Genomic DNA, 25,522 nt, shown 5'->3' with positions numbered 1-25,522 from the left:
GGAGCCAACAACCTTTTTTTTTTTTTTTTTTTTTTGAGACAGCATCTCTCACTGAGACCCGTGACTCGTTGATTAAGCTAGACTGCCTGAGTCTTCTGGCACACCTGATTCTGTCTCTGCCCACACTTGTGGTTTTTTTTTTTTTTTTTTTTTTTTGGTTCTTTTTTTTTTTTCGGAGCTGGGGACCGAACCCAGGGCCTTGTGCTTCCTAGGTAAGTGCTCTACCACTGAGCTAAATCCCCAGCCCCACACTTGTGTTTTTTTAAATGTGGGTTCTAGGGATGCGCTCTGGTTCTTGCTAATACTTTATCAACCGAACTATTTCTGTAGCAGCAGCAGCTGCTGCTTCTCCTTCTCCTCCTCCTCTTCTTCTTCATCTTCTTTTTTTTTTTAATTTATTTTTTGAGACAAGGTATCTCTGTGTAGCTCTGGCTGTCCTAGAACTTGCTCTGTAGATCAGGCTGGCCTCAAACTCAGAGACCGACCTGCCTCTTCCTCTGAAGTGCTGGGATTGAAGGTGTGCAGCCCACAGCCAGGCCTTTTAAAGATCAGTCTCAGTAAATTACCCTGTGCACTGGCGTGGTGGGTGCAACAGGCTCCCAGTGCTCACTTATAGGGATAACCTGAACAAAGCCTCACACTCTTGATCTACTATCTGCATTCAAGGCCCACAGCAGAAGGTATAACAAAATGGCATCTTACCTTAATCACTTTGTCAGTTCCAGCAGTCAGTAGCCATCCCCTGGTTGCATCAAAATGTACATGTACAATGTTATGCTTGCTGTCATGGAAGGTGGCTGTGGGTGCGCGTCTGGAAGGAGCAAGACAAGAGTAAGAGTGGACATATGGAGGACAGGGATCCAGGATAAAATGGGATTGTTTCAGCCTAATGGCCGATGACTGCTTTGCTGTTAGAAACGCTCTTGCTCTCACTCCTTGGTGGTCAGTAACATGATGTGATTACTGACTTTGTATGCGAGCTTGCCTGTGCGTGTTAGTGTGAGCAGAAGTGCACAAGCGGAGATCAGAGGACAGCTCTCCGAGTCGATTCTCTCCCGTTAACTCGTGGGATCAAGAGGCTGAACTCATTTCGTCAGCCTAGGCATAAGCGCCTCTACTCACTGAACTGTCTCACTGGCTCTGACTTCACAAGGATGACAAGGTAAAGCGATTCTTCTGGCCTCCAGAATAGAAAAATCCTCCAGGAAACAGCATCCATGAAAATCTCTACCTGTGCTGTGGAGAAGGCTTTTAAAGACCACAGTACCTTTGCCAAGTCTGTGCTTAGGAGGAAGGACTCTACGCTGGCTTGGCCTGCTTCTTTTTTAAAGTGCTTGTTAAAGTGACAGCGCTGTCTGTCTGTCTGTCTAACTGAAGGCCATCGACGCTTCCTTCTCTTTCCCCCGGTGTAACTGCAAATACGAGTTTTTAAAAACAGTATTCTAAAGCTTCCATAAGTAACCTATACATGTGTGTGTGTGTATATCAAACCACATAAATATCTTAACACACATTCAGCACTGCCTGTTTTGTGTTCTTTGGCCTATGGCTTTGCTGCCAACTTTGGTCAGGCCCGGTGGCTGCCTTGACAGGCAGGTCTAGCATGCTTGCTAGAGAAGAGGAGAAGACCAGAGGTAGAGCTGGGCAGGCCCCATCATGGTCCAGGGTCTCTACCTTGCTGCGAGCTCTCAGAAGGTGTCGCTGTAGTAGCATCTACAGGAAAGACTTTCAGCAGTACAATAACCGCTGTAAATGATTTCCGCTCAGCTTGAAACTTCGTAGACTCAGATCTGTCTAGATAAGATGAAGATTCTAAGGCCCCTGCAGTTTTCTCTAATGATCAGAACTCTCATTAATCTCATCATGTGTGCAAGAGGCAAATAATCAGTGCACATGAACAACCACTTCGGCAAGGACATCTTGATGTGTATTCGACAGGGTGATGTGATCTGACTATGCTACAGAGCTCTGGGAGGACTGGAGACTGCCAGCACCCACTAGCGGCAAATTGTCTCTGTGCTATTATTGTGTTAGTGTCTGGGGGTAATTTTCAATTCTCACAGAGTTGCTTGTCCCAAATCAGAGGTAAGATCTCAGGACACCAGGTTGAATTCACCAGTAGAGAGGAGGGCATCTGGGACTATTTCCATCTTGGAAAAAACAGATAGTTTTTAGTTTCGTTCTTCCTGGAAACTAACAACTGCTGGAACCCTTGACCGATCCAGTATCTGTAAAGACGCCAGCCGGGGCACCAAGGTGAGTCCTGGCCGTGGCTCCCCCAGAGAGTCTCAATGAGAAAGCCCACAGCTTTGCTTTTGAGCACCCCCTCCTCACCTGCCTCACGGGACTGTCTGGTGACACAGGCCTTTGACTGACATTTCAGTCTATACTGTACCCCGGCAAGCCTGGCAGGTGGAATCCCTCTGGAGTGGAATTCTCAGGCTGGGCTTTGTCCATAGCCTGGAGGGTGCATGGTGTGGGACTTACTCTTCATCTGTGATGGCCTCGTGGCAGCTGTCGCAGACCCGCACTTCAAACTCAAAGCCCATGAGGGGGATGGAAGAGCGCTTGGAGCTGCACTTGCCGCACACGGCCTTCCCACACTTCCGGCAGTGGTGCTGGGAGAAGAGGGAGACAGGATGCCATGGCTCTGGCTGCAGTGCTGGCACACTCATAAACTAACAGAGTGCCCCAGAGCTGGCCGTGATAGCACAGTCTTACAGTCCCAGCACGAGGAAGCTGATGCCAGGCGACCAAGTGTTGGTACCTAAACTGGGACTTATTGTGTCGTAGGTAGAAGGGCTTAGTTTATATTTGATGAAGAATATTTAATAGACAGAACTATAAAGTGCTAAAGGATTAGAGTGCAGTTATCCCCAGTAACTCACGTAATACATAGACATGACAGATACCAGACACACACTGCACATAAACATACAATGTGTCAGTGTCCTGAAAGCCACCAAGGGCACACAGATTTCTACGCCCTTTGACTTTGGTCTTAGTCAGAGAGGGAACTTGTGGAAAGTTCCCCATCTCCATCTTCTTCAAATGCTGTTGCTGTGAGCTACACAGGAGAGGTCCCCAGTGGCCAGATCTTTGTGGTTTTAGCAGTGTTTAACCTGGGTGACCTAACATTTGGTTTTCACGGGGAAGACCAAACTGAACCATAGAATCAGATTTTGCAAATGCTGTGTCATAAAACAGATCTTAAACAACTGAGACCAAGGAAGGAAGGGAGGAAAAAAGGAGGAAAAGTGACTAATTAAGAAGTAAACATGCTCATGTAATTTCATGGTTGGGAACTTACTTGAGCTAATGTGACACCTCTACTACTAAGGTGTCCCCCAGTAGACACTGTTAGAGTTTTAAAACTGTACCTACTGCTCCAGTACTTACAAGACACCTCTAGGAAACCCATCTACTAGGGAGGGGCTGCAGTAGACATGGAGGTGTCACAGGAGTGAGATCACTTACTCCACGACAGCTCCCATGACGGGAAGAATACTGCTTCCACAATTACGAGGTTAAGTCCCTTCCAATACTAGAGCGCATGCCACTTACCTGTCTCAGCCCAATTTTCTTACTGTCCCACATTTGCTTGAAGTTCCAGAAGAAAGGCTGGTCACACTTTTGGCAGGAATCACTGTCCAACCACTCAGGGGTCTTGGCAAAAAAAAGCACAGAGCAAGTCACAGTGAGAAGTGGCATGGACAAAGGAACCACAGGCACTGCTTACACTTCCAGATCTGGACACACTCGTCAGAAACAGCTGATTCCTCAAGCAGTCTCAGAAGTAGTTACAGAAGGTCTGTTAGTTGTCAGGCCCTGAGGAAGGGATACAGTGGTGGATAGACAGAACCTAGAATCATAAAGATTATCATTTGCCTGGGAAGAGGTCGTGAAAATATTATTAGTAATCAAAGTGTCTAAGAGTTTAAAAGCCTAAGGGACACAGAGTGCTCTGGCAAGGTTAAGAGAGGCTCTGACACAGGCTGGGGTTCTCTGTAGAGGGCAAGTGAGCTGAGACCTGAAGCAGGGAGGGAGGAGAGATGGGGAAAGCGGGGTCTAAGTGCGACTTGTGCACACCTGGAAGACAGCTGGAGAGATGAGACTGGAGGGGGTGCCAGGGTCATACTCGGCAGGCTCCTGACCACCATGCTGAGAAATTCAATGCCTATTCTCTAATTACACACTATGATGTCTAAGTGCACATTACATATATATGCACGCTCCTCACCATAAGTAGTCTAAATAAGGCAGATGGGTTTAAAAAGCATGTTTTGCTTAAAAGTGTTCCTTAGCAGATCTTATGTATGTATGCATGCTATGTACATATCACGTGTGTACATATGCATACATGTTTGCTGCATGGGTATGTGTGAGTGCTGTACTGGGCATTGAACCTAGGACCTCATACTTGTTAAGTAAGCATTCTGTCACTGAGCTATAGCAGGTTGGGGAGGAACTCAAAAATGGTTCTGGTATAGAAAGTGGAAACAGAATTGGCCTTGTGGTACAACACTGCTTGCTTAAGTTCAAATACACACATATACACTATACACACCTATACATTCACACATACACACATGCCTCTCACATATGCAGTACATACAACCATATACAAATACATACATATATACACACATGCACCATACAAAATCATAAAAAATATACATGCATGCACACACAGCCATATTCACATACACAAACAACTAACACATATTACCACTCAGTCACAGACATATACCAAACATACTCATATACACGTGTTACATATAAACTACACATTCACATATCTCATAGATTACTCAACTTACTCATATAGATACCCATCTCACACATAGACCATACTCTCATACAAACACATACATATATACATATACTGTAAATATATATATAAATATATATAAATATTTGATATGCACATGTATGTTTATATATCACCTTCCCAACACATATATATACACCCTCCCTACTCACAACTCACACACACCACACACATACACCATACACTCATACACCACATATACACTCACACATCTATACATATGCCCCACACATAACACTCACACCTTCACACCTACACTCACACACATCTGGGTGTCAAATGCATCATAGTGGGCATCTAAGACTAGGACATTCAGGGGAAAAAAGTCAATACATTTAATTGATTCCATTTTGTGTTAACAGACTTTTTGTAAATGTAGAGAAAAACAGAAGGATGGATGTTTGCCAACATGGAGTGTCCTTGTGAAGTTATAGATGTTGTAAATATAGTGGTATCCTGAGTCACAGACCTGTTCTTTTCTACATGGTCCTCCCACTCCAGTCCCACACTGTCCTTCATCCACAGCTCCTACCTGACAGCTGCTACTTTCCCATCAGTACCAACCCACCACAGAAGCCAACACTCACCTGCTCTTACTCCTGTGTGTCTCTGCCTGCAAAGCCCACGGACCTCCCAGGAACGGCACGTGCAGGCCCGACTCTGACGCTAGTAATAGCATCCCTTCCAAAGTAGCCAGCACTGACTTTCTGTCTTACTAGTGTCGACTGGGATTTCATTATTTATACCATTTAATAGTCCTTGGAACTTTCTAGAAACTCTGTCAGCAGCACTTCAGGTTAGAACAAACTTCATTATTGTTAGCACCCCGCAGCCTCCGCCATACTAGGAATTCCCAGATGCTTATAAAGTATGGTGTTTCCAAAAGATGGATGGACTAGTTCCCACTGCTCATCAGCGCTTCCAATTAGCAAGATCTTAACCCATCGACAAGTGCTCAGTGTTCATATACATGCATGTCACAATGGCTCAAAGCCGGCTCCAAGCACCTACTTTCATCTTGGAAACAGCACTGCTATATTCCTTTGGGTTGTTCTTCCATTAAAAAGAAGTCCACAAAAGCTAAACGTGACTGTACCCAACTCAAAGCGAGCAGGATACGATCTCTAGTTCTGGGGAGACTGCTGGGCATGGGCTCTGATCATGGGCCACGATCCTCTGCCAGGATATGGGTGGGGCCAAGTGTGGTTTGCAAGAGCAACATTCTACATTTCTCTGCTTCCTACAGTAACGATCATTTTAATTAGTTGCTAATAAAACTCCTGTGGATTTATGGTTCCACAAAATAAAGCTGTAGTCTTCCTAAGCATTTAATTCCTAGCATTTGAGGGCATTATTACACTGTGGTTAACTCCAGTGACCCTCTTGGGATGAGGCTGGGTGAATGGACAGAAAACCTGGGGAAATTCCTTTTGTCTTTATAAAGTGTGCTTTTCTCTTTAATTCTCACACCCTGTAAGGAATACAGGACAAGAATGCTACTGTCAAAGGGAAGGTTTACCCTGAATGATTCTAGGTCGATAGAAAATGGTTAACTTTAAACTATATGTTCAGGGAATATTCAGTAAACATATTAGCTGTTAAAATGCTTAGAGACTAAAACCAAAACTTTAAATTAGTGTTATTATAAAATTTAAATCTGTGCTTAAGAAGACAAAGTCTCATATCTGGGGACTGTTTGGAACATGACAAACAATCACAAAAATATGTATTTCCATTAAAACCAAACTACCCTTCCGTGGGATTTTTCTAACACAATACAGTGTATCTTATTTCCTGGTTTACTCATTATAGAAATAAGCAGGAGAGGAGCAGAGGCAGACCTGTAGGCCTCACCTACCTCCTGCCTTTCCACATCCATGTTCCAGACGACAATGCCACCGTCGCCACCACAGGAGATGAGCTGTCGTGTGTGCTGCGCATAGGAGAGGGCCTGGACTTTGTCACTGTGAAAGAAACCAAGGGTTGGAGCAATTCTGGCAAAGTAAGTAACAGGCTCCACAGCAGACACCACCATGAAAGCCATCAATAGCCAGACAACACCAAGAGTAGCTAGGGAGATTTACAGACCCTTCGTCCGACAAGCTAATGGTGAGACCTAAAATGAGTTTAGGTGTTACCTTAGCCTTCCCAGGCCCAGGAGAAAGTACTTTTGGTCAGTTATCAACAGTCAAATAAGGGATGATTGCTGACTTCAGTGTAACATCTTTTTAATCCTCCTGTAAGTAAATATTCATGTTGCAGGGGAAACTCTGGTGCATTTGCTTTGCTAGTCTCTGAAATGCTTGCATAAGACAGGTCTCAACTGTCTCTAGCCCCATGAAATATCAGTTAGTTATCTTGGTAAGTATGAGTTAAAATGAGTAACTAAGGGGCTGGAGCAATGGATCGGTGGTTGAGAGCACTGGCTGCTCTTCTAGAGGAAATAGGTTTGATTCCCAGCACCCACGTGGTGGCTCACAACCACTTGTACCTGCAGGGGATTCCATGCCCTCTTCTGGCCTGCACAAGCAGCAAGCATGCACACAGTGCAGAGATAAACAGGTAGGTGACATATTCATATACATAAAATAAAAAATTAGTAATAAAGACGATGCCAGCTGGTCTGGTGAGCTGCAGTAATGAAGACTTGTAATTCAGCACTGGAGAAGCTGAGGTGCTAGGATCAGGGTTCACTGCCCAGGCCCTCTCCTTACTTTTACTACATACGTGAGGAAACCAAAGAACCTTGGTTTAAAACACTGATACAATATTTACTTTATTTTTATATTAAAATGAGAACAGATTCATTTGAAAACTGCAATGAGGAATCTACTCTATGTGGACATTATACATATTACATGGAAAAATAATTTCCCAAAAGTGTGGAGGGAAAAATCTACCGTTTGATGTTCTTGAAAGTTCTCCTACTGTCTACTCCTACTGGCTTTAGTGAGAGGCTAATGTCCAGTCTCCTGCATTCATCAAGGCCACTGAGCATCTAGCCCAGGAAGCCCTACTGCACACCTCAGAAAGGAGAATGCCAAGTGGTCCCAGACCGGGGTGGTTGGAAGGAGGTGGTTGCTTCTGTTTTATAGAATCTGAGAAGTCCACGGAGACACTACAGCATTGGCTGCGCTCCTCGGCTGCAGCTGCTCTCTGATGTCCCCATTACTGCCTGCGTGCAGTGGAAGAAGACACGTTTTATCTTATAGCCTAGCTGGCAGTGTGACTGCAGAACTATGTTTGGCTCTTCATATGAACTTGACTAACGTCCTTGATTTTTTTTAAGGGAGAGAGATAGGGGAAATCACTTGAGGGAAGCTCCATTCCTTAAACTGGGTTATTCATTACTATTTTGCACAGACAGCCAGTGTTCTTGTCTAAGCCAAGTCCCCTGGTTTAGCAGCACCATTGATTTTGACTTTTCACACCGAATCACTATTCAGAAAAAATATAATTTTCAAGATGTTCAGTATCAAGACTCTCTCAAGAAACTTCTCAGAAAGGTCCTAAAAAAATCATAAAGATCTGGTCCTTCACCAATTTCATTCCATGTTACCACACACAGCTGCAGTCCATGTTACCACACACAGCTGCGGTCCATGTTACCACACACAGCTGCGGTCCATGTTACCACACACAGCTGCGGTCCATGTTACCACACACAGCTGCGGTCCATGTTACCACACACAGCTGCGGTCCATGTTACCACACACAGCTGCGGTCCATGTTACCACACACAGCTGCGGTCCATGTTACCACACACAGCTGCGGTCCATGTTACCACACACAGCTGCGGTCCATGTTACCACACACAGCTGCGGTCCATGTTACCACACACAGCTGCGGTCCATGTTACCACACACAGCTGCGGTCCATGTTACCACACACAGCTGCGGTCCATGTTACCACACACAGCTGCGGTCCATGTTACCACACACAGCTGCGGTCCATGTTACCACACACAGCTGCAGTCCATGTTACTACACACAGCTGCAGCTCATGTTACTACACACAACTGCAGTCCATGTTACCACACACAACTGCAGTCCATGTTACCACACACAGCTGCAGTCCATGTTACCACACACAGCTGCGGTCCATGTTACCACACACAGCTGCAGCTCATGTTACCACACACAGCTGCAGTCCATGTTACCACACACAGCTGCAGTCCATGTTACCACACACAGCTGCAGTCCATGTTACCACACACAGCTGCAGTCCATGTTACCACACACAGCTGCAGTCCATGTTACCACACACAGCTGCAGCTCATGTTACTACACACAACTGCAGTCCATGTTACCACACACAGCTGCAGTCCATGTTACCACACACAGCTGCAGTCCATGTTACCACACACAGCTGCAGTCCATGTTACCACACACAGCTGCAGTCCATGTTACCACACACAGCTGCAGTCCATGTTACCACACACAGCTGCGGTCCATGTTACCACACACAGCTGCAGCTCATGTTACTACACACAGCTGCAGTCCATGTTACTATTTATTTGAAGAATCAGGGTCTGTGCTAGGGCCAGTAGCAGAATGCTACTGGTATATGTGAGGCTCTAGGTTCAAAATCCAACATCACACACACACACACACACACACACACACACACACACACACACACACAAAAAGGATCCAGGTAGTGGCTCACACTGGTAATCCTAGCAGGGGGAGGTTGAGGCAGGAGAACTGCACTGTGTTTGTGGCTGGGATGGGCTATACTAAGTCCAAGGCAGTCTGGGCTATCTTGTGTGCAACACACCAGTCATCAAGCCCTTAAATCTCTATAGACTACAAATATCCTTCCTGTTACTCTGATGTCTGTCTGACGATCAAGACAGACTTCCACAAAGGATGGCTCCAGAGCCTCAAGAGAGAAATTGCATGTACCAGTACTTTAAAATACTGTCACGTGAAGAACAGACCCTTGGTCACAGGCTACGGAGTGTTATCACATTCTTGCACAGACTTTAGACTGCAGTCGACTAATCAGGATTCCCATAAACTATGGGAACTCACTTTGTTCTCGCTGCAGATGGCACCACGAACAGGCACGACTAAACCAGGATACAGCAGAATGAGACTTGCAGCTTACTCATAGAACAAGTAGGCATGTTGCCTAGAATCCTGTTGATGTTTTAATATTCTATGTTCTCAATATAATGATGTCTTTCCTCCTCCTTTAAGCCACATCTAACCTACAATGTAATAAATTCTACTTTTATAATCTAAACGAAAACCTTTAAAAACAGCCAATCTCACACCATCTACAACTCCAAGCTGTTAAGACTTCCGTTAATTTTCATGATAATAGTTATTCAATGAGTTCTACAACAACTGATCCATCCGTAGGGAATGGGGAGATGGAGCGATCAATGCTCTACTTACCACTCAAATATGAGGACCTGAGTTTGGGTCTCCAATGCTCACATAAAAAGCTAAGCAAACTTCCCGGTGCTGGGGAGGCAGAGATAGGAGATGATAAGGTCTGTTTTCACGCTGGGTCAGCTGTGAGCTCACACACTTTTCTGGGTTATTTAATTCTACAAGATCTATATTAATAGTAAATCTGACCACTACTTTACAATACTGTATCATAGAAAACTGACAGTACCAAAAGGTTGCCCCAGTCCTGACCCATACCATGAAGAAGCCAGGTGTTCATCCATACACATTAACTTCAGCATTCTGTGGGAAGGGTGTGCATACAGAGATTAGAGGTCAACCTTGGGTACCATGGCTAGGTTTACTGTGTAAACCGTTTTGTTGTGGTGGTTTTATTTAAGGCCTCCCTGGCTGGACAGCAATGTCCGCCACCTCTCTCCGCTTCACCGGCACTGTGATTATAACATGACGTGCCCAGTTTCTTACATGGCTCCCAATATCAAACTCAGGCCCTCATAGATAGAGCTGTTTCTCCAGCCCTCGCTTTAGCACTTTCTACTCTTTGTGTATAGATTTTCCTTTGAACTACTTGTAATGTCTAAGCACTTCTCTAATTAACTAATGACTAATATAAAACTCACATTCATTCAAAAAGTCATGCTTTTAAAAGTATGGGGTGGCTCTACTCTGACCTTCGAGGGCATGGGGGAGAATCTGTCCTTTATCCTGCTGAACAGACTTGAAACCATGCTTGTACCACAGTTCATTTGTTAAGCCAGCGGTTCTCAACCTTCCTAATGCTGTGGCCTTAATACAGTTCCTCATGCTGTACTGGCCCCAAACCATATTATTATTTTTGTTGTTACTTCTTAACTGTAATTTTGCTGCTATTATGAATCACAAAGTAAATATCTGTGTCTTCTAGTGGTCTTAGGTGATCCCTGTGCTAGGATTGTTTAACCCTCAAAGGAGTTCTGACCCCCAGGTTGAGAACCACTGTGTTCAGGCATCCTGATACATACATCAATGATCTTGAAGCCAAAAAGTCCTTCAGAATAAGTGTTTCACTGTCCACGGCTGGTGGCTGCATTCAGGGACACTGTGTCATGAGCTCCAGGACTGTTACTCTTCCACCCGGGAGAGTGGAACACAGTGGTGAATGCTTGCCCTTAGTCTTTGTACTAATCTGCTTGCGCATTTCCTAATTTAAGGTGTGACAACTACCTCACACTTAAAAACTAAGTGAGGGAATGAGAAGACACCACCTTATCTCCATGTTTCATCTGCTATAGCCTTCTCAGGCTTGATGACATCCGTATAAAGTCTGTCTGAATGGTGGAGACAGGTTTCTGAGAACAGCGTGGTGTGTCAGATGAGTCCATCGTTGTGTGTACAGGCCTAAAGGGTATAGCCGAGGTCTACACTTTGACTACATTGGATACAAGCCCGTACAGCCTGTCCCTATGCTGAATTCTCCTGGGGCTTCTAATAAGATGCCATTTGTGTGTTTAACACAGTTATACATTTTTCAGTCCCATTACACCCTTATTCGACCAGTGGTTAGCTACCTTGAGAGTTGGTGAGAAGCAACAGAACAAAAGGCATGTGGCACTGTCTCAATAGCATGGCTAAGAGGCCCATGCCAGATTGCTCCCCAGACCCTAAGGTCAATTACATCCCTGATTCACATTAACTCTGACCACTAGTCATCCTGGGACAGAGAAAGAAAACCAGGAATTGTTAAGGAAGAGGCAATCTTGAACTTAAGCTGAAAAGAAACACCACATCACCAGAGTAACGTCCACCCTCACAGTTGTTGTGCCTGGGTAGATGCTTGCTGGCCAACACAAGGCCGACTGGCTACTGGTCTAGTCCAACTACGGAGGGCAAGTTGGAATCAAGTGCTGGACGAGGTTTGTGATGTACTTTACAATGTCTTCCCTCACTGTCAAACACTCACTTATATTCTCTATGGTTTCCTTTTTATTTATTCACAGCCATTATTTCCCTGTGTGAGTTCAGAAGCACTCCCATGGGCTTGAAGCAGGAATAGCTACATGCCTTTGTGCACATGGAGTCAAGGTGCCTGCTGTTACTATGTTCCTGTCTTGCCCCCTCTGGTGCTTTTGCTCTGCTCCAGTCAGGAGGCCGTGAGAGACATCATGGAAGACTAGCAGCAGCCTTACTTGTGTCCTTGGAGCTCGATGGCCGTCCCTTTTCTCCCGCCGATGTCCCACATGATGACAGAGTGATCGGAACTGCCTGAGAATAGCACGCGCTGGACCGGGTCCCAGCAGAGTGCTGTCACCCCTCCTAAGAGAACAGACACAGCCAGGTGTTAGTCACAGGACAGTTTCTTTGCCACAAAATGGGAATGGGAAGGCATCAGGACACACACAGTCCCTGAACAAAGTATTTGTTAAATGAGTGGGTGAGGAAGCCCCAGAAAAGAAAAATTGCTCCCCAAAATAAAACGTTTAAGCATCTACATCCATTGTAATGTACCATAAAGTCAATTCCTATAAACAGAGGACAACTCCTGTTGTAATTCTGAGAATGGAAACATCTCATTATTAACAGTCTTAACTGTGTTTTCTTAACTAGTGCCTGCTCCTTACCCCGACAATAACAAATGAGAACTGAAATGCTCAATTAGATCTCTTCCTTTCTTGACACACAGTAACTACATATTTGTAGAGTACAGTGTGATGTTTTAATTTATGTATACATCATATAAGGAGCAAACCAAAGGAGTGATAAGTATATTCATCTCATCAACCATTCATCAGTGATAGCATTCAAAATCCTTCCCAGCTATTTTGGGTATACACAATACCGTCCTGTTAATAACGGTTACCCCATGTGCAACAAAATACCAGAATTTACTCTTAACTTAGTGCCCAGGACCAACTGGGGACCACTGTTCTATCCATTACTTCTATGAGGCCAACTTCTTAAAATTCCATGTGAGATCAGGTGGTAGTTCTTTCTGTGTCTGACTTATTTCACTTAACATAATGTCATCTAGCCCACCCAATGCGGGTGACAAATTCCATTCATTTATATAGCATGACAGCTCCGTCACATGTGTACACACATAACATTTCCTTTAACCATTCATCATATATTAGGTTGTCTGTCCCATTTCGTAGTTATGTGAGGTGGGAGGAATTCTACAACAAGGGGACAGCTATCTCTGGTATACAGACTCCATTTTATTTGAATATAACCTTAGTAGCTGGATAATGTGGGGTTTTATTTTTTGTTCATTTGTTTTGAGACAGGGTGTCACTATGTAGCCTAACCTAGCCTCAATCTTTGGGTGATCCTCCTGCCTCTGTCTACTGAGTTCTAGGAATATAGATAGGCATGTGGCACTGTGCCTACAAGTGAGCTTTAGTTTTCTGAAGACCCTCCCTGATACCTTCTATAAAGGCTGAAACGATTTGCAATTCTCCTACCAGTGTGCTGCACCTTTCCCCACAGCTCTGCCCCGCTCACTCCTATTTTTCAACACTAAATAGTGTTAGCCAAGGTTTCTGTTGTGATCCACCATTATGACCATGACCTAAAGCAACATGGGAAGGAAGGGGAGGGTTCTACAATCTCCCACTTCCAGCTAACGGTCCACCACTGAGGGAATTCAAACTGGGCAGGGACCTGGAAGCAGAAACTGGAGCAGAAGCCATGGAGGGCTTGCTTACCGACCTGCTCCTCACGGCTGGCTCAGGAAGTCTGCTTTCTTGTAGCATACAGGGCCGCCAGCCTAGAGGCAGCATTGTGCACAATGAGCAGGGCCCTCCCACATTAATAACCAATCAAGAAGATGCGCCACAGGCCAATCTGGCGTGGGTATTTTCTCAATTGAGATTTTCCCTTTCAAAATGACTCTGGCTTGGGTGAGGCTGACAGAAAACTAGACAACACACCATTCCACCTGCAGGAAAATGACACTGGTTCTTTGTATGTCTTTATTTGAGAATACTATGATGTGTTTTTATATTTGAATATGAGGTATGATTAGGGACAATATCAAAGGTAGGAATTTGGGAGTGTGAGATTCAAAATTCTTCATAAATCAGCTACATCCTAAGTGGTGGTGCCCTTGTCCGGCGTAGCTTTAACTGCCTGCTCAACCATCTAGAGCAGTGGTTGTCAACCTGTGAGTCACGACCCCATGGGGTCAAATGACCCTTTCATAGGGGCTACAGATCAGGTTTCCTGCATATCAGATTATTTATATTATGATTCACAACAGTAGCAGGATTAGATTTATGAAACAGCAACAACACTAATGTTATGGTTGGGGTCACCACAACACAGGGAACTGTATTAAAGGGTCGCAGCATTAGGAAGGTGAGAACCGCTGGTCTATAGTCATCCGAGAGGAGATACCGCAAGTGAAGTTGTCTGTGCGCATGTCTCTGGGGGAGATTCTGGTTCGGTAAAGCAGGGGACCTACCCCATGGTGGGTGATACTAGCTCTAGTCAGGTAGTCCTGAAACACACGCAGCGGCTGGCTGAACATGAACCAGGGAGCGATTCGGCAAACAGCACTGCTCCACCGTTTCTACTTCAGATTTATGCTTGGGTTCCTGCCCTGACTTCCCTCAATGATGGACTGTGACCTGGACGTCTAACCTAAATAAATGCTTTCCTCTCATAAGTCAAGAGTGTTTTGGCAACAGAAAGGAAACTAGAGCACTGCTCACCTATGAAGCGGGATGATGGGACCACTGTGATCACTACTCAGAACCCACAGGATGAGAATTGACTGGACTAACTACATAGGACTATGCTGTAGTGCTCTAGTGTGTGGCTACCCAATATTATGACAGTTTCTTCTCCAGCAATCTCCTCATATTACTGAAAAATACTCAGAGAAGATTAAAGAGCTTCATGTTTATTGGAAGCTAATATTTTAGAAGTAATCAACTTGCTTTAATAGGTCTTATGCCTTGGATGTTAACTGTCCCAGAAGACTCTTAAGATCATAGAAAATCCCTCTGCACTCACTGCTGTTCACAATGATCCTCAGTTTATTCCCCTAGCAACGTGTGGTTAACCACATCCTTACCCTTACCCACTCCATCTTCCCAAACAGCAGCCAAGCACAGCACCAGGGCAGGACACAGGGCAAATGAAAGTACAAAACATTTCTCTCCAGTCCATGCCAAGCCTTACCTAAATCCCACATCCTTAGAGGTGACTCCACCGGTGCTCTCATGACTCACAAACTGTCTTCCCCTAGAGCAGCTATTACTTCATAGACAAGAGGCTCCGAGAGGCTAGAGCCCAGAGCCCAGGCTTGGTCATGGTGTCTTCAGTATAAACAACCCTGCCTGGATTGCACAGATATTCAGTGCACAGAGGCAGATGAACCAGCGCCGAACAACAAGGAATGGGAATGAACACCCCTCGCCTTCCTGCCAGCAGATGAGGCAGAGCCAAGATACCTTTCCTGGGGTAAGCAGTGTTGCTAACATGGTGCCTTCACCCAGTTGACCTTTTCAGCATCAGATGCTAGGGAAGCTGAAGTGGCCTCTTCACTGGTGAAGCCACCACACTCGGGAAGACAAAGCAAAGTGACAGATTTTTTTCCCCCACAAAACTTGTAAGATGAACAGCTCAGATTCCTAAACTACAACAGACTTACACCACTGTGGGCTCTGTGAGAAAGAATGGCTTGAAAAGATTCATCAGCACTGAGACTTCATTGATGATGGACTCTTTATGAAGTAAGTACAGAAATACTTCTCTGAACTACTGTACACTTAACAAATGAACGAAATTGCCAGGAACACAGTCAGTGGCAGAACACCTGCCTAGCATGCACAAGGCCCCAGTGCAGACTCTGCAAAACAAATACAAAACGCCACGAGAGTTGAAATGGTAAGAATCTATGGTACACACATTTTAATGAACACAATTGTTACTGGTGGAGTAATATCCTACAACATGGATGGGTATTGTGTTATTTTTTCTTACTAGATTTGCTTTCAATGCTATCCGAATGTTTAGATTTGTTAATATTAAACTGAATATTATAAATTTGTTGAAATAAGCATTTCATAGCTATTCACACTTCTTTCATTAGTTTTTCAACTTTCAAAATTTTTGTATATGAGTATGTGCCTTCCAGCGTGTGCCTGTGGAGGCCACAAAGGGGTACCAGCCGCCCTGAAGGCCTCTGACTGTGAGTGCTGGTAACCAACCCTGGTCCTCTACAAGAGCGGCGAGCTTACTGTGGTGTAGACATCTCCCTGGCTTCTCTTTACTGTTGCTTTTAAACAACGAGGGCTTGGTATACACTGCTCATGCTGGCTTCCAGCTCTGGCTAAGTAACTCCCCTGCCATAGCCTCCTGGGCAGCTGTGTAACCTCACCCCCTTCTCCACAGTTTTATTGTTTCATAGACAAGAATGTCAAATGTACAAGAGGGTCAGAGACTGAATGGTTTTAGAAACCTAAGACCTGCTAACAAAATGCTTATTTTGGTAATTTTTTTGAGACCTATACAAAAGCCTTACAAAACTGAACTCAAGAGTTAGAAGCCGCTGGATCTGCCTTTGCCAAAGCATGACAGGGTAACTTCCTTAGGTTGCGGCATCATACCCTCGTTGGGTAGGCTAATAATTAGCTAACAGAGGGCCTGAGCCAATACTCGGAACACTGTGTTTTTTAAATAAAACATCATCAAAGTCACTACATTACACTCCAGGCTGAAGTGAGGAGAATTTGTAAACTCCCCGTCTAGGCCCCTCTCTCTTCCTGTTTCAACTTATTTACTAACTGTATGTTGGGTGTTTTGTCTGCATATACACCATGTGCAGGCCTGGAGCCTGTAAAGGCCAGAAGAGGGCATTGGATCCCCTGGAAGTAGAGGTACAGATGGCTCTAAGCTGCAAAATAGGTGCTGGGAACTGAACCTGGGTCCTCTGGAAGAGCAGCCAGTGCTCCTGACTGCTGAGCCATCTCCAGTGGTTAAGACCAGATCTTCCTCCACCCTTCACGTGCGATTGACTCCACTGCCCTGGAGAGCTTCTCTCCAACTGCACCAAAGACCATCTCTCACCCACACTGCATCTTGATGAATTATCTGCAACTGGTATCTGATGTGATTCCAGGCTGCTCTGAAGGTGAGTAATGGTGAGGATTACACTTTTTCTACTGACCTCGTACGCTGGCACCACTCACACAAAGGGCAAGCTAACGCTGTCAGCTCAGTGGCAATCCACAGAGTCAAACCTCACAGAAAGATGGGTGCAAGTGTCCATTTGACTGAAGTTCTCAAAGTTACTGTTTGAAGATGCACATCCGCATAAGAATTTCTTAGTTTGTGCAGTTACTGTTAGTCAACAATATTCCTTCATATTCTCCTAAACAGTGAGTGAATAAGGCTGAGTTATATCAGAAGACTTTGATGGATTACATTCAAACCCTCTTGTTTCTCATATATTCGTGTTAATCAGAATACTTCTTGGATGGGCATGGTAGCTCATACTAGTAAGTCCAGCACACTTGGGAGACTGAAGCAGGAGCATTACTGTGAGTTTGAGACAGCCTGCACTATACAGTCAGACTTTACCTTACAAAACTAAAATTACACAAATAAAGATGTTACTCATGGTCAAACTTACAGTGGTCAAAATAGGTTTTTCTGATTTGTTCAGCTCAATTTAGGGCTACTTCAGAAAAGAATCCTGACACCAGCAGAGGGAGCTAAGAAACAAAATTACTTCCCTACATCTCCACTGGTTAGAGCTGCAGTTGGGCTGATTCCCTACTACACACTTCTGTATGACTTTCTGCATCATCAGAGAACACAACAGGACCAACGGACATGGCTCCTCATGAAACAGACACACAGGACCAATGGCCAGGGCTCCCAGAGAAAGAGAACAGTGGGAACAATGCCCAGGGCTCCCCCTGAAAGAAAAGAAAATGGTGGTGCAGAGAGTCATGGCTCCCTATGAAGGAGAATGTTGGGGTGAACGACTATGGCCCCATCTACAAACACTGAGGACCTGTTTGTCTAGATGGAAGAGACACCTCCTTACCCAGATGTATCTTGCTGTGGTCTTTGTTTGTTATTTAAAAGTCCTTTCTAGGAATGGTACCTGGTCAGGTCTGGGACTGTACAAGGCACAGCAGAGGAGCCCCTCATAGGAAGAGCTTAACTCCATAAACTGAGCCCTCGTGGTAGCTGTGCTGTGCAACTGGTGCAGCTCCTTTCTCCAAGAAGCACTCAACTGCTACATTTCCTCTCCCATGAGCTAACAAACTCCCTGAGCCGCGCCGTCTGCCTCAACGATACTTCATGATAAAAATGACACGAGACTGCCTCAAACTGATGAAGACCAAAAAAAAAGATGAAGACCAAATGCCCACGTAACACTTTACATAACAGTAAGCACGCATAAAATTCAGCCATAAACACGGTGGCCAGAAACAGCTGCTCACCCTGAGGACTTAGCAATAACAACAAAGAACTGAGGGGACCCAAGTGGCCTCTAAAGAGTCAAGAGGTCACTTCTGCCTAAATCAAATCTGGTTAGTTACCAGGCACAACCTTCTTGTAACCCCCTCTGTTCCAGGCCTCACCCTAGGCAAGCACTCCACCCCTGAGTTATACTCGCAGTCCCCTCCGGGATGATTTTCAACATCCTACATTTTGTCTAGAATCTCTCCACTCCCCTCCCTCCATCAACAGCCCACTAAGACACGGTTTCAAGAGCTGGGGAGATGGAGCTGTTAAGAGTGAAAACTGCTTTTAAAGGCCAAATTGTTGCAACTCCAGCTCCAGGGGATTGGATGACTCTGCTTCTTGGCTTCAAACTCATTAATGTGTTTTCAAGGACAGCAAAGTAAGTCTGGGATAAGCCTTAGGATCTAAAGTAACTGTGGCTTTCTTTCTGGCTACCTTGTCACAGCTGCATCCACTCCTCCTTCAGGCAGAGGGGTGAGCATCAGAGGGGTGCACCCTCAGAGGGGTGAGCATCAGAGGGGTGAGCATCAGAGGGGTGCACCCTCAGAGGGGTGAGCATCAGAGGGGTGAGCATCAGAGGGGTGAGCATCAGGGCCAGTAAACTCAGCAGAGGCTCTCTGATCTCTGTGCCTTGGCTGTCCTAGTGTTCTTCTCCTGGGTGACCACCACACCTTCCCTAAGAATCCAACTCGCACTCATTCCCGAGGATTTCCGGTCAAGCACCAGCTCCCCTGAATGCCTCTCCTTCCACGTAAGCCTGCTCTGTTTCTGGAGGCCCTGGTGCTCCTTCCCATCCTCTGTCAGCAGGCATCGCTGCACCTTAGCCTGTCTCTCTCCCACAGGGCTGTGAGGGATTTGAGGACAAAAGATGGAGCATTATGCTTTTCTTTCTGATCAGGAATATTCACTGAGATCAACTCCACAGAGCAAAGGGTCAGGAGAAGGGGAACTGAGGCAGGCTTGGGAATTCTGAGAGCAGAAGAAGGTGGGGGTGGAGAGTCGGGGGTGGAGGTTATTCCACAGACATGAATGAGGGCAGCAACAGCAGGGAGGAGCAGCCACCATGGAAGATGCTGTCAAACACTAAGCATGACAAGGTCTTAAACACATCCCAGCAGACCATGGGTCACCTCAGGGAGAGCAGTCAAATGAGGTAACAGATATAAACCAGATGTGAAGGGTTGGGAGGCAAATGGAAGGTGAAGCCTGTGGAGGAGCTGGGAATGGCATTTTTATAAGAACTACCTGCTACAGTATGCATGGAAACAGCCCCTTGGCAATGGAGAAGTACAAGATGATCTCACTTACTTGATGTACTTGGAGTGGTCACACTCACAGAAAGAATTAAGGGTGCTGGGGGAGGGGTTACTATCGAAGGGTAGAGGCAGCAGCCTCACAAGATGGAGCATTCTGGGATGGATGCTGGAGATAACACAATAACAGCACCCTGGTGTGTTTCACACCACCAAACTATCTAAACATGGTTAAAATAGTAAAGTCTATGTTTTGCAAATCTTGTAATTTAAGACTAGTGTTAGAAGAGTAATGGGAATTGCTACAGGAGGCTACAGACAGGATTGAGAGGGCTCGAAACCTAAGTGTAATAGTAAACAGAGAAGGGCTGTGCCCAGAGGAGTCTATGCTGATGTGAGGAACTGAGAATTAGCCTGGGCCCATGGGAAGGCTGGCTCCCATAAAGAAGGGACAAAAGAAAGGTTGTTTAGGTATGCAGCAGAGGCTGGGATGGGATGAGAAGAGGGTGTCATGAGAAAGGCATCGGGGGTACACTAAGCACAGGCAGAGGGGACAGTAGGCAGCTCTGTGCACGGGGCTGGGAAATCACACCCTGGTTGATGGTCTAAATCTCAAGAGTGGGTAGCAGATGGGGCTCCTGGCCCGCACAAGCAAAGAAGGTGGGGGTAGTCAGTCTCACTTTTAGTTTATCAACTGAGGACATAAGCACACCAGGAAGCATGTGGCAAAGGAAGGAGGTACCAGGGCCTTGAGACACAGGACGGATTCCTGGATTTGGTTCCTGGCAGTTGTGTGTACTCTGCAGAAACAACAAGCAGTCTAAAGTGCTGGGCCATCTCTCCGGCCCTCACTGCCCCACCCCTGGAATCTCTTTATACCTAAGTGGACACTATTTAGCTAAAAACACTTTCCCATCGACTTCCATTTTCCTATGACATCGAAATGGATTATTATCTCTACAAAAAACACAAAACAAACAAAACAACACCAAAGCCTACTAACAATCATAAAAACAGGCAGTAACATGTTTCCCCAAATCTACATCTTCTGGAGCCAATGCCACCCCAAATGGTGCTAGTAAAATATTAACTACTGCCATCAGTTCAAGTCTTTCCAGGGCTGTGAACGACTATTCTGTATCCTGCAGAGGTGATCCTGAGCACACTAGTGATGCAAAGGTTACAGAAAGGGACCTTAAGGCCCAATAGAAAGATGAATCTGACCCTTTATGTCGTCTAGCTTTCCTTTTCCTCTGTCTTGGACATGGGAAATCTTTTGTGCGCACTGACTTCTTGGTCCTATCAGTCTACTGGATTTTGTGCCCTTGTGGCATGGTCTTGAGTACTTCATCAGTGTGCTAAGCATGTCACTTCTCCGCAGCGACATGAAAACTAACTCTTAGCATTCTGAGGATAGAATGGTTCCTCGTCTGTCTGAATCAGGAAGGAAAACTTTTGGCCTTACTGGACCATTTTACAACCAGCTAAGTGCCCCTGACCCATCGGTACTTCTGCCCAAGCCCAGGTTATTCTCCGCCGCTTTCAAACACTGGATGTTCGAAGTGTCCTCCGTCCTATTGCACATTTGTCTATGATGGAGGCTTGCTCAGGTCTTACCTGTGTGCCCTCTAAAGGACGTGAGCAGCGTGCAGTTTTCTTGTTCCAGTTTGAGGATGGTTACTTGGCCCGAGTGATCACCAATAAAAACATGACGGCTTTCAACATCAAATCTATCATGTAAGCATTAAGGATTGCAAAGTGGGGATTTATGAGAGTTTAAAAAAACAAAACAAAGCCAATCTCTATTAGTTCAAGCAGGCATGTGCAGTACTGCGCTAGCAGAGCTAGAAGAGAGGCCCTGGAAGACACGAAGGACATACATATTGCTAGACATGCAGACTCGGCATGACCACGCTGTCACTTAATAGATGACTTTATACATTTAACGTGACCACAACAAAAATATCAACATGTTATTTGGTGCTAGGTGTGTTCTTCCCAACCAGGAGCAGGGTGATGAACAAAGTGTGTGATGTCGCTGGAAGTGCAGAAGCTTCCAGAAACAGTGGGAACTGTTCCAAAGGAGGAATCAGAATACGGGGCACTGTCTAGACTAGTTGCAGTGGTAGACCCAATTTCAAACAGATCTACTGCAAAAAGTAACCTGCCACGCAGGTACTGTAAGCTGAGAATAGAAAATTTAGTACTAGGAAGGATTATTAATTTCCAGAGATAACTATATATTTGTGATTATAAACAAATATTTTGTCTTAGAGGTTCATAATGAAGTATGTTTAGGTAAAATGACATTAAGGTCTAGAATTTGCTTAGAAATAATGTGGCAAAAAGGGACAGAAGTATCACAGGGGATGTGATTACACACAAGTATCCATTAAAATGTTTTCTCGTGGTGGCACACCTTTAATCCTAGCGGTCAGGAGGCAGAGCAGAGGGGTATCTTAAGTTTGAGGCCACCCTGAGATCAAGTTCCAGGACAACCTCACAGAGAGACCCAGTCTTGAAAGACAAAAAACGAAACCCCCAAACAAACCAAAGGGGACTTAGGGGTTGAAGCAGAAGGACAGTATCATTAAGTGTGACAGAAACTAAGATAATCTTAGTGGCTTTTTAAGAACTCTGGACTTGACTGTGAATACATCTACGAGATGATATTAGTAGGAAGACATCTCACGATACAGAGTGACGTTTTAGAATTACTTCCAACAACTCCTGAAGAATAAGCTAAAACATGAAGGGACTTAAATTATTTTGGGGAAGCATAAAAAAATGGTTAAAACATGGTCAAATAATGAGATACTGACAGGGTAAGACAGTTCCTAAACTAAATACTAGCAGGTTAAGTACAAAGAGAACATTCCCATTTCGTGGGCCCTGCCACTCTGGTCTGTGCAGATGTGCAGAGGACCAGCTAAGAAATCTTAGTATCCAAGTTCTAGCATCCTGTTCTCCCAGGACCTGGAGCAAACCCCTTGGCCGTCCTGGGCTCCTAATTGCTGCTACATCTGGATCCGAGCACATTGGTGCCAGTGGCATGCAGTGCGTGTGTGCAGAAGGTCGCTGAGTTCTGAGGACAGTAAAGCTCAGATGTTTTCTCCCTCCCCTCCTTCCTGACCACTGTTGCTATGATTGGTCATATTTCTTGGGAACTGAGAGTTCACCTGGCCAGTCTCTTTGTCACCTTGGTTTCCTGGCTTGAGTTTCTGGTTATTGTCGCTACTACTCTCTACTGAGAGGCCTGGAAGAAGAGAACACATGAATGTGGTTTGAATAGTCAACTTTGTTAACTCTGATGAACGACAGGTGGAGATGGGACAGCACTGTGTCATCTGCGAAGGCATCCTGTACCAGCAGCCATCCTCTGCAAGACAAAGGTAAGGCATCCTGTAGCAGCAGCCATCCTCTGCAAGACAAAGGTAAGGATTTATGCTGCTTCATCGGATCTCCCCTTAGTTAACAAACACAAAACTCAGAGAGTGGTGAGTGGCAGGAGGAAGGAAAGGAAACAGGTGAAGGTGGGACTGTATAGTGTAGCAGTTTGCCTAATAATCTGCCAGCTAGTTCCAGGGAGTGGGTAGGGGCGGAGCCCCTGGCTTTGGAAGAATCACAAGGTTCTTGGTTTAGACTCCCTACCCCTGTTAGCAAAAACATAGGACTGCCATGCCACCAATGTTTAGCAGTGCAAAGATACTCAGGAGTTGAAAACTGGGGCTATTAAAGGCAAGTTTGGTGGGGCATGTACCTTTGGAAGGAACTGTGTGAACACATACCTACACACACATATATACAATCCTACCCCACTCCACCCCCACACGCTCACACATGGGCTTCTGGTAACTAGTAACATGATTCTGTCCTTAGTAAAATGTCATAAAATTAAAGTGACTTTTGGAACCTTAAACAAAGGTACTATGACCAAGGTGAGTTTAATTGTAATTTTGTTTAATTGTACATTTTGTTGCTTATTTTCAGATAGTTTCAAAAGTCATCCCTGTCTTTGCTCACACTGGCTGGTTTGGCTATGCAAGACATGAGACACACCATTACAGTGGTCAGTGACACAAACCTCAGTACAAGCCACAGGATGCTATTGGTTCTGGGATTGAGGAGCAAAGGGAGAAAAGCAGAAGTCCAAGGGAGGAGACCTCAGGAACAGCAGTCCTGGTCTTCTTAGCAGCTGGCTCGTCTGAAGTGTGAGGAAGGGTCCTCTATGTTCCTATGGTGCTACCTTGTCAAGGATAAGCTCCCTCTCCGTCAACTCTGTCTCTCATCTTGTTGCTAACTCTCCATCTTTACAACCTTCCACTATGGTCACCTTGATCCTTTCACCTTGCCCTTCCACTGAGAAAACAGTATCAACATTAGCCTATGTGTGCCCATAAATATACGCCCTACCACACGGGTGTAAGGAAACTGGTCAGTGTCGGCGTCCATGTTCTCCCTGTCAGAAACAGAAGGATTCCACTTTTCTATACAAGAGAACTTTCCAGCTTGCTGTAGGAGAAACATGTCCCACATTAACTGATACTCAGCTTCTCAGAGCCCAGCCAGCAAGAAGAGAGCTTCTCTGGTGTTAATTAGTAGGCACTCAACCCAAGTACACAGACTGACAGCTTGGGAGACAAGAATATCGTACTATGGACTCAGAGAAAGCCTCATGCCTGGAACAAAGACTGCAGGATACCATTTAGAGACAGCTAGCTCGCTGTGCCTTGGCATGGCAGCCTGTCAAGAAATGTTTAAAATGTAATTTATGATCATTAGTGTGTACCACAGTGTGCAGCCCCTGGACGTAAGAGGACAACTTCCAACAGTCAGTTGTTTTCTTCCCCATGAGTTCTAGGGACTGAACTCAGGTTCCAAGCTTGTGCGGCAAGCATATTTTTTAACTGCTAACTCATCCCACTGGCCACCAAAATATTTCTAAACAAACGGGAATCTCATGGCCCACTCTCTAAGCACCAATCGGGTATTTATAACATTAGGAGAGGTGTCCTGCAAGGAAAATGATTTGTTTATTAAAACTGAATGTTGTATTTTGTTGTTGGTTGTAAGTCCATCTGTCAGTCCTCCTGACAACTAGGGATCACACATCTGGCTGTGTTCTGTCTAGGTGTCAGAACTATGTAACAGCAGTCAGCAGGCGGGTTACTTTAATGATGTTGCCTCACTCCACTCCCTTAAACGGAAACCCCCAATACATTGAGCCTTAAGAAGTTCTCTGAGCATCTTTTTCAACAGGGAATAAACAGTAAATACAAAACAGAAAATCTTTAAGTTGTGCATTTCCTAAATTATGAATCAAAGAGAAAGGACTTAGTCCAGCAAAGGATACTGCAGACCCGAGGCCACAGCACTGGTGCGGTAACCTCCCAGGCGCTGCCCACTCTCAGAGCAGTGCCAGGCGAACTGCTTGTCCTGTCCTGTGCTCAGCACCCACTCCAGTTCCAGAACAAACAGGACCATCGTCACTCTGCTCTGATGTGCTGAAAAATTAAGAGATGAGAAAAATTATTGATGGAGAAAGCCTC

General features: G+C 45.2%; 1 protein-coding gene and 1 long non-coding RNA gene across 7 annotated transcripts in view; one reads left to right on the top strand and one right to left on the bottom strand.

Annotated features, from left to right (window-relative positions):
* Window positions 1–25,522, bottom strand: part of Wdfy2 (WD repeat and FYVE domain containing 2) — a 125,710-nt gene that overhangs the window by 5,633 nt on the left and 94,555 nt on the right. For all 6 annotated transcript variants that reach the window (NM_001107269.1, NM_001415102.1, XM_063274283.1 and 3 more), the window contains 7 exons: window positions 25,327–25,477; window positions 21,591–21,703; window positions 12,420–12,546; window positions 6,690–6,795; window positions 3,565–3,666; window positions 2,488–2,618; window positions 703–811 (listed from right to left, as the gene is read on the bottom strand). In NM_001107269.1, coding sequence (NP_001100739.1) covers window positions 703–811; window positions 2,488–2,618; window positions 3,565–3,666; window positions 6,690–6,795; window positions 12,420–12,546; window positions 21,591–21,703; window positions 25,327–25,477 — 839 coding nt within the window. The remainder of the gene's footprint in view (window positions 1–702; window positions 812–2,487; window positions 2,619–3,564; window positions 3,667–6,689; window positions 6,796–12,419; window positions 12,547–21,590; window positions 21,704–25,326; window positions 25,478–25,522) is intronic.
* LOC120097010 (uncharacterized) lies at window positions 15,444–25,027 on the top strand. Its single transcript, XR_010058167.1, has 2 exons — window positions 15,444–15,699; window positions 23,295–25,027. It is a non-coding gene; the product is annotated as an uncharacterized LOC120097010 (long non-coding RNA).

This window comes from Rattus norvegicus, chromosome 15, assembly GCF_036323735.1.
Source record: "Rattus norvegicus strain BN/NHsdMcwi chromosome 15, GRCr8, whole genome shotgun sequence".
Lineage (NCBI taxonomy): Eukaryota > Metazoa > Chordata > Mammalia > Rodentia > Muridae > Rattus > Rattus norvegicus.
This window is presented reverse-complemented; position numbering and strand designations above follow the sequence as displayed.